Below are 14,447 nucleotides of genomic sequence, written 5' to 3' on the forward strand. Positions count from 1 at the left end.
GAGCAAGAGTTCTAAAAGCGGCAGGGCGTTTTGTAAAATAAGCACACGTAAACCAATGCAGAGCAAAGAAAGCACAATCAGGAGAACAAGATACACAATAATTACAATAATATAAATGAAAACAATACTATGAGGCAGCTAAACTCAGGATAAAGGCAAGGCCCAATGTTGATTCCAGAGAATAAAATGATAAAATATACTTCCCTGTCTTGGCAGAAAGGTGGGGGATTACCAGTTTCAAATGCTGTACAAGCCACCAAATTTGACTGCTGTCAATTGGTTTTGGTTCATTATGGGAGCAGGGACAATTTTGGAAGATATTTGTGGCATGAAAAACAAAAAGGCATCCATAAAACTTTAAAAAAGAAAAAAAGATTGTGGTGAATGAGATGAGTACAGCAGGACTGGAAAGAGGCAAGTGCTGTCCCAGTTTTCCAGAACAGAATCCACAGACTTTGGGCTAATGAACTTGACTTGAGTCCTGGCAAAAATCTGGACCATACTGTTAAAGGGATTAGTAAGCATTTAGAAACAGAAACAGTGATTATAAGGAGACAGCATAACTCAGAAAAAAGAGATTAGGGCTTACTAATCTTATTTTGTTTTTTGACAGGTAGAACAAGGGAATGCTAGAGATATAAAGTGTTCGTAGATTTTAGCAAAGCACTTGATAAAGTCTCATTATATATTTGTGAAAAAGAGAAGTGTGGGTCAAACTACTACAATTAGGTAGATAGGGAATGGTTGAGTGTCTACACTCAAAGTCATTAATGGGTCAACATCATCTGAAAGGACATTTTCAATGATGTACCCCAGGGATCTATGCTTCATCCTGGGCTACTTAGCATCCTTATCAAGATTTGGATAAAAGTATAGATAGTAAGCTTATCAAATTTGCAAATAACACCAAAGTGAATGGTTAGCAAAATATACTGGATAAGAGAGTCATGATTCAAAAAACCCTGACAGGTTAGAATTTTGGCTCAAATCTAATAAAATGAAATTCAATGTCATCTTAACACTTGGATTCAAAAAATCAGTTTCACAAGTATAAAATAGGGGAGTTGTAGCTAGACAGCACTTAATCTAAAAACTATCTGGAAGTTTTTGTAGACTGTGAGCTCAATGAGTCTGACAGAGCAGCTAAATAAAAAGCTAGCACAATCTTAGGCTCTGGTGAAAAAGGCAGAGTCCAGAAGGGGAGAGGTTCTAAGTCCCATTGTCATTTGCCCTGGTCAGAGCACACCTAGACTATGATGCCCAGTTCTGGGAATCACATTTTAAGAAAGCCAATGATAAGCTGGAGAGCATCCAAAGGTGGGGAACCAGAACAATGAAGGGCCTTCAAGATCCCACCAGATAAGCATCAGTTGAAGAAACTTGAGAGGTTTAACCCAGAGAAGAGAAGACTCAGAAGAATGTGACAGACATCCTCAAGTATCTGGAAGGCTTATACATGGAAGAAGGCCTAAATGTGTTCTGTTCAGACCCTGAGGGAAGAACTAGGAACAGTGGGCAGAAGTGCCAAAGAAGGAAACTAAAGGATGCTGTAAGGAAAAGGTAACAAATATAGATGAGGAATGAACTACCTCAAAAGAGAAGGGCTTTTCCTTTACTGGAAGTCTTCAAGAAGAATTTCAACGACCACTTCTTGGGTATACTGCAGAGGAGATTCACATTCATCTTTGGACTACATAGTCTTGAGGTGTCTTCCAACTCTGAGATTCCGTGTGTCTGCATGGATGTGTTACTGATATATGGATTAACAAATACCAGTGAAATGATGCATCCATCAAAATATTAAATCAATTATTTTTCTATTCCCTCTAGAGTTCTAAAAGAGTAGGTTGACAGATGCTTTCTTTCAGGAGACTGGTAAATTCTTTCTACTTTGTCCTCTGGTTCTAAGAGATCTGGACAGTTTTCTTTTATGATTTCATCAGGGAGTCCAATGATTCTTAAATAATCTCTCCTTGATCTGTTTTCCAGATCAGTTATTTTTGCTATGTTTTTTGCTGTACCTTATATTTTCTTCCATTTTTTTTCAGTCTTCTGACTTCGTTTTAACATTTCTTGTTGTCTCGTAGAGCTATTAGCTTATACTTGGTCAATTCTAATTTTTAGGGAGTCTTTTCTTGTGTAAGGTTTTGTACTTGTTATTCCAAGTTGTTAATTCTCTTTCCAAATCTTTCTTCCACAGCTCATTTCTTTTCCCATTTTTTCCTTCAGCACTTTCATTCGGTTTTTAAAATCATCTTTTAGCTATTTTTTAACTCTTGTTTCATTTATTCCAAGAATTCTGTTTGGGCTCATGTCCAAGATGTATGTCTCTTTGAGATTTTGCCTGTAGGTATTGAGTCATTCTTTTTTTGTGCATTTGTGTCTTGGCCATTCTCATCACCATAATAGTGCTTTATGATGGAATTCTTTTGCTCATTCTTCTGGCTGACTTCTTGATTTTGGACTTTATATGAGGGCGGGGTTCTGAACACTTTGGGGGAAGGGGATGTCTGGCCTGAGCTCCTTTCTCCTCGGGTCCTTCTGCTTTCTTGAGGTACTAAATGTTGTGTTACTGGATCTCAGGAAGAGCTCAAGCTGGGGACTTGCAAGTTTTCAGTGCTCCCAAAAGTGGTGTGATATGGGGCAAAATCTGATCACTGCCCTCCTGGTCTGAGCTCAGCAAAGTCTTGACCCAGGTCTGAGCAACACTCCTATGAACCTGCCCCTGGTTGGAAGTTCCAATAGACTGCTTTTGGATTCAGTCACTATCAGCCAGCTAGGAAACTCTTCTGGTTCTGAGGCACAGAACTGCAGGCTGTTCCTTGGTCTGGGATTCTTGCCCTGATTATTCCTCTGGAGGCTTCAAACTGGGCTGGAGGCTGGAACTGAGACTCCACTCTGCTCCTGGGGTCAGAGCCACACAGCTACTGCTTGAGTCTGAACTTATTTCTCGCTCAGTATGCAGCTTAGGTATACTATATTTAGTATACAGCCTAGGGTCTGTGACCACTCCTTAACCCAAAATGCTGTCCCTGAATGCAATCTCCTCAGTCTATCCTGGATCTTCAACCCAGAACTGGTTAATTAGTGACAGAGCTGTCAGCTGGCACTTGTTCCCAATCTCTGCACAAGATCCCAAGTCTGGGATCTTGTCTTGCCTGGTACATGCTTCATCCTCTTTTAGTCCGTGAGCAGAAATGCTTCCTGTGGCCTACTGCTGGCCAGATCCCATCATCTGTGTCCACAGATCTCTCTATCATCCCAGGCCAATCTGGGCTAGAAAAATGACTCACTGTGATTTTTTTTCTTGGATTTCCCCATTCAGAACTTGGTCAGACACATTTTCTTGATCTTCGTGGAGAAGTTGGGCTTTCTTCTTCATGCTACTCCACCATCTTAGCTTTGCCCTCTTTGCTGCCCCATTCCCCCACCCATGCTTTGTCTATTCACATTACCAAACTGTAAGATTGGTCTCTGAAAATAAAAGAGCTGGATTTAGAGCCAGAGGACCTGGGTTAGAATACTGGCTCTGTCACTTAGAACCAATGTGACTTTAGGCAAGTCCCTTCCCCTCTCTGGTCCTCAGTTTCCTCAGTAAAATGAAAGAGCCTCTTTGGTTCCACTCAGCTCTAAATCTATGTTCCTATGATTCTATACACTTCTATGTTCATAGACAAAATCAATTCAATTTAACAAGAACTTACTAAGCACCTGATATCTGTAAGGCACTGGGTTAAGTGCTAGGATACATTGAAGAAAAATGAAAAATGCTCTGTGTCCTCATTCTACTGGGAGTCACACATCCAAAAAACAATTTGAGAAGTGAGACAGAATTAACAACTAGCAAATCAGGAGAGCCTTCCTGAGGGGGTGGCACCTGAGTTAAGCCTTGAAGGAAGTTAAGCATTCTACAACAAAGGGGTGAGGAGGGGGTGCATTCCAGGCCATGAGGCATAGTCTGTGCCAAAGCATGAGGGTGGGAGATGGAATACCATACTCAGGAAACCACAAGCACGCCAGTTTGGCTTGAATATAGAGTGTGAGAAAGAGAGCAATGTGAAATAATTCTGGAAAGGTAAGCAGGAGCCAGACAAAACTGGGAAACAATTGCAATGAGCAAGGCTAACCACAAATAAATAAAATATTCCTCCCTTGCAAATAAAATCAAATCTAAGCCAAGAATCACAGCAAATGTCCAAGGCATACACATTTACAGAGTAGCTTTTGGCTTCAAAAGCATAAAATACTGCTTATTCCAATCTAACATCAATGATTTAGCCAAAGATAACATTTTTGGGAATAGACACACCCACCCTGGTAAGATAAAGCAAATAACTGAACACATTTGAGTTCAATTTCGAAATGCTTAGATTAGTTACCCACTAGTTTAAAAATGGAATTGTGTATGAGAAGAGTCATATGAATGGACGGAAGATGAAGGAAAGTAAACCAATAAACAAGATAAATTTTGATTACCACAATGTAAATGGCAAGAAAGAAGGCGAAAAAAAGAAGCTGAGCATTGTGGATTCTAATGCCCCAGACGGACCCTAAAGCAGAGATCCGAGAGTGCACAACACACTCCCTTCTTTGCACAGGTGGGGGGATATGGGTGTGGATAATGTCAGAGTTGGTTAATGTGTTGTTGGTCAATCTTGCTGAACTATTTTTTCTCCTCTTTCTTTCTTCTTCTTCGTCATAAAGAATGGCTCTCTGGTTGTGGGAGGGGGGAGGATATATTTATAAATGAAAGTGCTAGAACACAAGATAGCAACAATACCATTTTGAAGCAAAACAAGAATTGTGCATCACTGCTCAACTGGTTGTGTAGCTAAGTAGTGGCAGCTCTGGAATCACAGCATAAACACACTGCTCTTCCCAAGTGCCACTGGGTATACCTGGTTCTTACTTACTCTTGCATCCTTGTCCCCAATGAGACAAACAGCCCGCAGAGAGGGCACCCAGCGTTTAAATTCATTCATCCAGTTGTGTAAAGTTGATTTGGGAACCAAAACCATGTGAGGCCCAGGAATGTTCCGATAGTGTTTTAGATAACCAAGCAACGCAATCGTTTGTAGAGTTTTTCCAAGACCCTGCATTATCAATACAAAAGGAGAGAAGTCACAAAACTTTAAATAATGAAACATTTTGTTAGCACTAACACTGGAACTGAATATTTGCCTATTCTTCCACACATAGAATCATGATTCTAAGAAAGAACAATTAAAAATACAACTCAAGGGGAAAAGTCAACTTTGATTCTTAGTCAGTATTTACTGAGTCAACAAAAGAGGAATGCAACATGCCAGGAGCCACTGTAATGGAGGAATTCTAAACACATTCAATCCAATCTAACATCCAATCAATTACACACATGGGGAGAGAAGAAATACAAAATGAAAAGCCATCTCTGCCTTCAGAGAGCTTGTGTTTGGATGGGAGGTTGGGGGGGTTATTATAAAGAATGTAAATAGACCCATGTATATACAGGATTATTTAAGAAGTAAGAGAGCGTTACTCACTAGGTAGGCAGGGAAAGGCTTAGACCATAGGAAGTGTACCCAAGCTGAGCCTTGAAGGTAGCTAGGTGGGAGACAGAAGAATACATTCCTGACATGGGATTTTGACTGTACAAAGGCAATAGATGGGAGATGGAAAGTCAAGTTCTGGGGATCAATTAGTAGGCCAATTTTGCTGGAACTGAGTAGAGCCCTGAGGGAGCTAACAATCTGTAATGTGCTTCTAGATGGCCTCTTAGTCAAATTATGCATTTTGTGCTTATTCCTCAAGAAAGGCTTCCCTTTAATGAGCTATTTGTGGCTATTGGCCCCCTTGTTTCTCGATGTCCTTGAGAGGTTGCCCCAGTGAAACTTGGGCCCTGTTGAGGTGCCTGTGGCATTCCCTCATCATCCTATAGCTCTTTCAGATGTTTAATGTCATTAATAGGCTATTACATTATACTGGAACTATATAGGGAGCATTCAAACGCTTCTTTGGTTAATGGAGATTCCCGTGTGGCTCCAAAATCCAATAACTGGGAGTACGCCCACTGAAATTCTCCCAGAGGCACTCCATCATATCACAGATGACCCTAGAGTCTTGAAGGCTCTAGCAGAGTTAAGTAAGCCACAGAGTCTTCCAATACAGTCCCAGAGATAGACAGACTGTCACCCAAGGGATCAGCCCCTTTCTCATGGCTTATTACCAGAAGGTTGGCCACTAAGTAAGCAATTTCTTTGTCATGAATGGATATTGATCTCCACTGCTGCAGAGAATGACCATGTAGATTCAATTCAACTCAACAAACATTTATTAAGCATCTACTGCGTACGAGGAACTGGAGAAACAAAGAAAATAAAAAAGTTACTGTCCTCAAAAATCAGCAAGATGGGGCAGTCACTGGAGTATATCAGACCATCACTAGGTTAACCAGATCAAACAGCCCCATTCCTTCTTACCAATTGCCATTACTCTTGTCTAGTACACAGCTTCAAAGTGATGCTACCTCAAAATCTGCTGGCTATTTACAATTAGTGCAAGGAATTCTGGGTCAACCCTGAAGCTCTAAAATAGAACCAAGGCAGAGGAAGGGAACCCAGTAGTGCAGATTAAAAAGCCCTAGAGAATACAAGACTCAAGTCAGGAAGATCTGACTCTGAATCCTGCCTCATTCACTAACAGCTATGTGACCCAGAGCAAGTCACTTTGACTCTCTGAACCTCAGTTCCCTCACTGGTAAAATGGGGACAATAATAACATACTGGGTTGTTGTGAGGATCAAATGAGATCATATTTGTCAAGCATTCTGCAAACCTTGAAGCAATATAGAAATGCCAGTTGTTCATATTACATATGGAACAAGAGGTCTTATTCCAGCAAGAATTCTCAGAAAGAATTTTGGAATTTGGGAAACTGTTCAAGAAACTACTTTTATAAACTTTACTAGGCATTCCACATAGGTACTACACCATGAGGACAATATGAAATAACCAGCCTCAAGGCAACAAATAGCTTTCTCCATAATGAGGAACTATTTTCTTTCCCCATATTGAAGCAGAGATAATTCTTATTTATCTAAAGCCATTGAAAGAACAAGGAGTCACTACAATGACCCCAGGGATTCCATGGCTATGTATATACCACAAGGAGGTCACTGACATAAAGGAAGATTCTCTCTATGCCAAAATATTCATAGTATCACTTTTCATAACAGCACAGAACCGAAAACAGAGTAGATACCCACTTGCTAGAGAATGGCTAAACAAAGCATGGTCCATGAATGTAATGGAGTAATATAGTGCAATAAAAACCAACCAACACAATGAATATGTCATGTATATTCTTACCTGAACCAATATAAAATGAAGTAGAACCAGGAAAAAGACATATACAATGACTACAACATCACAAATGAAAAGAACGACCAACCCAAAATCAATGAAACTGCAAGTCGAAACATTATAAATAACAAGCTTGGTCCCAAAAAAGGGACAGAAGAAGATGGCTCCCCTGACTCCTTGGCAAAGGTGGGGCTTGACAGGTAGGGAACACTGGATTAAGACCAGATTTCTTTAATGCGTTGACTGGTTTTGCTCAACTATTTTCTCTTATTCCTCTTCTTAAAAAATTCCTTGTTAGATCTAAGACAACTCCAAAAGACTCATGATGGAAAATGCTTTCCACATCCAGAGAAAGAACTATGGATTCTGAATGTAGATCGAAAGATATTATTTGCTTTCTCTCTCTTTATTTTTTTTTTCTTCTTTCTCAGGGTTTCTCCCATTGGTTCTAATTCTTCTTTATAACATGACTAATGTGAAAATAGGTTTAATATGAATGTATATATTGAGTCTATATCAATTTACATGCCGTCTTGGGCTGGGGAGAGGGGAGAGATGGGGAGAAAATTTGAAACAAAATCTTATGGAAGCGAATGTTGAAAACTAAAAATAAATAAATTTTTTAAAATTCCTTGTTATAATGGATGACTCTGAGAGGGGAGAGGGAGAAGGACTCAGGGGGAAATGTAGGCACTGGAAAAACAAATAATAACGATAAAAATGGATTTGCAAAGAAAAGAGAGAGAATCCAGGGCACAGTCTTCTCCCACCAGTTTCTTACCATTTCATCTGCCAGAATGCCGTTAACTCCATTTTCATAAAGGGAAATCATCCAGTTCAGGCCCCTAACCTGATAATCTCGCAGCGTTCCTCCTTTCACATCTACAAAATTAAAATTAGATCAACCATCTTACCATAAAGTATCTTTTTCTTAAAAGCTTCCTCCTGAAGCCAATCTGGAAAAAGTCATCTAGACTGTGTAGTACTCACATGAAGGAGACACTTCGAATCGGACACAAACATTCGACGTTTTTCGGCTCTCAGACAACAGTTCTTCATCTTCTTCTTGCTCCGTCCGTCTGTGGCGGTAACTGAAAGGGACAATGAAAGAAATACCTACCTTCATGTTCAATCGGAACTTGGGATTTTAAAAAAAATGAATGATGGCACCCTTGTCTCCTCTGTAATTCGGCAGGACACATTTGCATTCTGGCTAATCTGGGAAGAAATCATCATTAAGCCTGACTTGGGAACTTCTGGTGGAAAGAATTCTTGCCAGCTCCCTAGCATCATAGCTAAGCTTACCACAAGCTACTCATAGGTGACTGAAGTTCGAACATACGACAAAAGAAAGATGCAAACGTACTCCCCAGCTGAAAGAAGGCATTGCTTTTCATCACGCTTCACTCGGGGACGGCCCACTTTCACCTTCAGCGGTGATGTTGGTGACTTCTGGGCCGCAGGCTGAATGAAATGAGCAAAAAGCTCGGTCTGCTTCAGTAGAAATTCAAATCTTTTTGCTCGGTCTGTTTTCTAAAAAGAAAAATAATACATTCAGAATGTCTGTTAATTAGAAGCAAGGAAATTCTGCTTAAAAGTCCAATAATATCATTCATTTTGTCCTCATTCTTAAAAATCCTTGTAAGACAATAGTCAAAGAAACTTATCAATGCTACTTCATAAAAAAAAGGTGGGGAGAGGCTGATTTTACCAAGAAGAAGATATGAAGAGATTGGATTAGGTGACATTCAGGGATCCTTTCAACTGCAAAATTATTTCATTTTTTCAGGGCACTAGGAAGTGTTTAGTATATTATCCCGCCTCTGATATTTACTGTCTGTGTGACCTTGGCAAGTTACTTCCCCTCCCTGGGCCTCAGTTTCCTTATCTGGAAAATAAGGGTGTCCCACTGGATCACCTCTGAGGTCCCTTCCAGCTCTCAATTTATGATTCTATGATCTTTTCAGATCAATTAAGTTAATAACCCAGTCACTTGAATGACTTAGTAAGCCCTTGAAAATAAGCAACATGGCCTTCTTTAACAGTTAAGACCAAAAAAAAAGTCGTCTTTCTGAAAAAACGATATGGTATTTTTCTTTTCCAAACTAACGGAATTTTAATTCAGCTGTCATTTACACCGCACTATATATAATGTACTAACTGTAAAGTGCCTAACAAACATCATCAAATGTGATCTTCTCAACAACCCTGTTGGGGAGGTGTCATCATTAGCGTCATTTTACAAGTGAGGAAACTGAGGCACAGGCAGAGGTTTAATGACTTGCTCAGGATCACAGAGCTAAGAAGTTCCTTTAAACAGTACATACATCCCAAATTCTCTGAAAGCCTCATAATATAAAATCTGCTACAAAATTATGAATGTAAGCCATTGCTATTAATGAATAATGTAATACCATATGTTAAACTCTTTTAGGAATATTCAAACTATAGTTAAACATCAATACTAGCTTATTTCCTCTCCAAAGTGTTTCAATAGCATTTTATAAGTCTGACAAACATATCTCCATTCAAGTACAGTAATGGGGAAGCTTGTATTACATCAACATATAGGCATTTTCACTGGCTGTCCCCCATGCCTGGATCACTCTCTCCCCTTCCTGGCTTCCTGGTTGCTTTCAAGTCCCCGCTGAAATCCTACCTTCTGCAGGAAGCCTTTCCCAACTCCTCTTAATGTTTCCCTCTTTGCATTACTTCCGTTTGTACCTAGTTCTTTGCCTGTTGTCTCTCCTATCAGACTCCTGGGAGCTGTTCAAGGCAGGGACTGTCTTTTGCCTTTCTTTAGATCCCCAGCATGGTGCGTGGCACCTAGTAGGCATTTAGTAAATGCTTCCAGAAAGACTGACTGATTAGGTCTTTCACTGTATTAAAGCTTGAGACATCACAATATCTGAGATTAATTCTCAAAACATAATATTGCTTCATGCCAAAGGAGGGCAACCTGGCATTTGCCTTTGCTAGAAAAACTCTCCCCTACAGCCAGATCAGAGTATCTCTTTAGGCAAATCAAACAGTCATGTTCCCCAGATAAGGAGCAGAAATACAGAAGCCTATGGTGGCCCACTCCATCTCTTTCCTGGACTAAAAGGGACTCTTGAGCACTTAGGAAGGGCATAGAAATAAGAGCACCTGGAAAAGCTCTTTGTCTGACTCTCAAATTTATGTTAAACATATTCAAAACAGCAGCTGGAAGAAACATAAAAAAGTTTCCATTTCCTTCTGTCCCCTGAAGACAATCATTCTTATGGCCAGTAAGTACCACATCAGCTAAGACAAAGGAAATTAGGGAAAATAAAGCACTTCTCTTTTTGTGTGGGTAGCAATCATAACTAACCAAGGAGCTAATGTCATTAACTTTAAGTAGCAATTTAAAACACACGTGTGAGCATGCAAGCACTCTCATGCTTGAGTGTGTGTGCACGTGAGCACACACACACACACACACACACACACACACACACACTCTTCCTTCCAGCTTTCCCAAAACAGTTTTCATTTAACAGCCTATCTCTCCAAAAGGCAAAATTCAATGACCCCAGGGATAATAATAATAATAGCTCTACATAGCAATGCAAGAATCTAAGACAACTCCAAAAGACTCATGATGGAAATTGTTATCCACACTCAGAGAAAGAAATATGGAGTCTGAATGCAGATGGAAGCATACTATTTGCTCTTCTTTTCCTTTGCTGTTTTGCTTTCTTGCTTCATTGCTTCACACTCATGGTTCCTCCCATTAGTTCTAATTGTTCTTTACATCATGACTAATGGGAAAATGTGCTTAATATAAATGTATAAGTAGAGCCTATATCAGATTACATGCAGTCTTGGGCGGGGGAGAGGTAGGGGGAGAAAATTTAAAACTCAAAATCTTATGGAAGTAAATGTCGAAAACTAAAAATTAATTAATTATTATTAAAATAATAACAACAATAATAATAACAATAGCACTTACAACGTACCAGGCATGGTGCTAAGCTCGTTACAATTATTATCTCATCTGATCCTAACAACCCTGCGTGTCTGGGAGGTTGGGATGAGATGCTAGTCAAAAATTAAAGCCCCACCCCCAATGGATTCTAATATTTGAAAACTAAGATGCAATCTGAGAAATAGGGAGGTACATAACTAACCTACTCTGATCACATTTCTTTCAATTTACTACAATTCACTCACAAAAGATACATAGGTTTATGAAGTGAGCTGGGAATGCCTCAGTTTGCCCAGCTTTGAAATAGGGCTTATAATAATAGCACCTACTCTTCAGAGTTGCTACATACAGGGGCTCAAGAGATCACTCAAGTAAAGTGCTATGAAAATGCTAGCTATTATTATTTAAGCTATGAAAAGGTGGGCTGTTACTATTTAATGTAGCTACAGGAGGTCCATCCAATGGGGTGGTAGAAGAGAGGTCCAGGAAGTAAGTCATAACTTCTCTGAGTTTTACCTTCCTCAGCTATAAAACTGGGGAGCGTTTGGGAAGATGGTGCAGCATTAGCCTAGAATCTAGAATCTAGAACCAAAGAAGTTTGGAGCTACAAGGGACCAACCATAAGGCTCCTGGAAAACTCTTTGGGTCTCCTACATCTCATACTTTTATTCTGCTACTTCCCACTACTACAACAAAAATTAACCACCCCAATAACAGATTGACTCAAGCAAAGGCACATACCATCTTTTCTTCGTATTCAGAATCGATTTCCTTTTCAGGTCTGCAAGCTTTAGGAGAGGGTTTCAGTTGAAAAGGAGGGTCATTTTTCTGAAATTTTCAAGAACAAACAAGGTCAGCAGATGACAATATATCCTTAAAACAAAAACAACAACAGAAATGTTCTCAGTTGACTCATGAAAAAGAGAAGTAAAATTGATTTCAACAGAAAATTTAAAAGTCACTTAGTTGTGTGACACTAGACAAGTCACTTCACCCAGTTTGCCTCCGTTTCCTATCTGTCAAATGAGGTAGAGAAGGAAATGGCAAACCACTGCCTGCCTTCAAGTTCCAGCTAAAATCCAAGAGAAAACCAAATGGGGTCACAGAGAGGAGAGTCTGACAAGGCTGAAAAAAACAACCCAGCAACAAAACAACCTCCAGTACCAGCATCTGAGCCCAGGCTGCCTAAAGGCATTGACCTTTGGGGTGGAGTCTCCCCTACAGAAATGTAAGGCAAGGATTATCTTTGCATTCCCACCCACCTAGATCATTATTTTTTTATCATTCTTTCATCAGGTGAGTCCAAAAAATTAGATCACTGAACATAAAAATTTTTAATTAATTTAAAATCAATAATGTTCAGTATGTTCTGACAATCTAGAATAGGGGTGAGGAACCTGCGGCCTCGAGGCCACATGTGGCCTAGAAATACACTGTTTTTATTGCTAATGTTTCAAAGTTAAAGAACATGACTAAAATGCAGAAATTCTGATTTTCATTCATGGAAATAAGATAGGCTCTTCGAAAACCAGGATTAGCATTTTTATAAATTTATGTTTTGATTAGTAGTTTTTAAAATGTTAGCATTGATGCGGCATGAAGAAAGCAAAAGCAGGCCAACAAGTGGCTGAGCCCAGAAGCAGCTTCCTTTCTTTGAATCTTTTCTTCTCTACCACCTGGTACGGTGCCTTTCCCATCGTAGGCACTGCCCCCAGTGCCTAGCTCAATGCCTGGCATATATCATGGAAGTGCAGCCTTGAAGAGCTGGAAAGAACCTTGGTGCCACCACTGCAGATGCAACAGGGAAGTCAAAGAAAGAAAAGAAATATCCCAGAGACACCAGGCAGTCAGGCGATAAACAGTTATTAAGCACTGGACATACAAAGAGCAGCAAAAAGACAGACTCTGTTCTCACAGAATTTACACATGGCAGCATTTCTCCTGGCAGAAGAGAACTAGAAGCTACAGCGATGCCTGTAGTTGTTCAGTCATTGCCTCAGTTTCCCCATCTGTAAAATGAGCTGGAGAAGGAAATGGCAAAACCACTTCAGTATCTTTGCCAAGAAAACCCCAAATGGGGTCATGAAGAGTAGGATACAAATGAAAACAACGAAACACCATAAAAATTGTGGGACTATGAATGTAGAGGAAGATTACTATTCTCTAAGAAACAAGAAATGTGATGAGTACAGAGATGTATTGGAAGACTTACTGGAGACAGGAGAATAATATTGACAATCGATAAATATTTATTAAACATCAGGCACTGTGCTAAGCTCGGGAGATACAAAAAGAGGCAAAAGACGGTCTCTGCCCTCAAGGTGCTTATAATCTAATGGAAGAGACAACTTGCAAACAAATATAAACAAAGCAAGCTAGATATGGGATAAAGAGGAAATAATTACCAGGGGGAAGGCCCCAGAATTAAGAGGGTTTGGGAAAGGCTTCCAGTAAAGGATGAACAATGACAACAATGTAAATCTAAAGCACAGTAAGAGGCAATTGAATTAGGTGTAATTATAATGTAATTGTAATGACCAAGCTTGGCCTCCTAGGAAAGGCCGGCAGCTCCCTTCATTGCTGAGCTGAGGCACTATGGGAGTTGAACAGAATATCTACCCTCTGACACAGTAGGTTGGCTTTGCTGAACAGCTTGGTTCTTCCTCTTTCTTTCTTGATATTTGTTACAAAGGATGACTTGTTGGATAAAGTAGATGAGGAAGAAGCTACTGGGAAATGAAAATAATATCAAAAGGCATAAAGAAAAATGAAATATTCATTCTTGTGAAAAACTTTTGGGTTGACATGGTCTAATTGTACACATTGAAAATAACGTTTGGTGTATCTTTGTTTCCAACAAATTGGAAAAGTAACTCCAAGAAGCATTATGGGAGTAATGGATAACAGGCCATCCAGAGAGGCAAGGAGCCAAGCAGAGAGGCAAGAAGACCTGGGTTCAGATCTCACCTCAGATATATCCCTGGCAGTGTGACCCCGGGAAAGTCACCCTCACAACACCCCACAAGACTACATACACCTTTGAAGAACAGTTGTAGACCAGCAATGGTAGAAGGAATGTCTTAAAAGGGAGATTACCTCAGGAACCTGGCCAATGGGGGGGGGGAGCAGGGAGAGCGCAGAGGAACAGCTAACCACCC

At 40.0% G+C, this 14,447-nt stretch overlaps 1 protein-coding gene across 2 annotated transcripts in view; it reads right to left on the reverse strand.

Moving 5' to 3' along the window:
• Positions 1-14,447, reverse strand: part of SMARCA1 (SWI/SNF related, matrix associated, actin dependent regulator of chromatin, subfamily a, member 1) — a 118,424-nt gene that overhangs the window by 93,534 nt on the left and 10,443 nt on the right. For both annotated transcript variants that reach the window (XM_027838571.1, XM_027838561.1), the window contains exons 2-6: positions 12,031-12,117; positions 8,707-8,873; positions 8,331-8,431; positions 8,122-8,222; positions 4,914-5,093 (exon numbers count right to left, since the gene is read on the reverse strand). In XM_027838571.1, the coding sequence (XP_027694372.1) occupies positions 4,914-5,093; positions 8,122-8,222; positions 8,331-8,431; positions 8,707-8,873; positions 12,031-12,117 (636 nt within the window). The remainder of the gene's footprint in view (positions 1-4,913; positions 5,094-8,121; positions 8,223-8,330; positions 8,432-8,706; positions 8,874-12,030; positions 12,118-14,447) is intronic.

The sequence above is a fragment of the Vombatus ursinus genome, unplaced genomic scaffold (genome assembly GCF_900497805.2).
Source record: "Vombatus ursinus unplaced genomic scaffold, bare-nosed wombat genome assembly UNPS02004596.1, whole genome shotgun sequence".
In the NCBI taxonomy this organism is placed as follows: Eukaryota; Metazoa; Chordata; class Mammalia; order Diprotodontia; family Vombatidae; genus Vombatus; species Vombatus ursinus.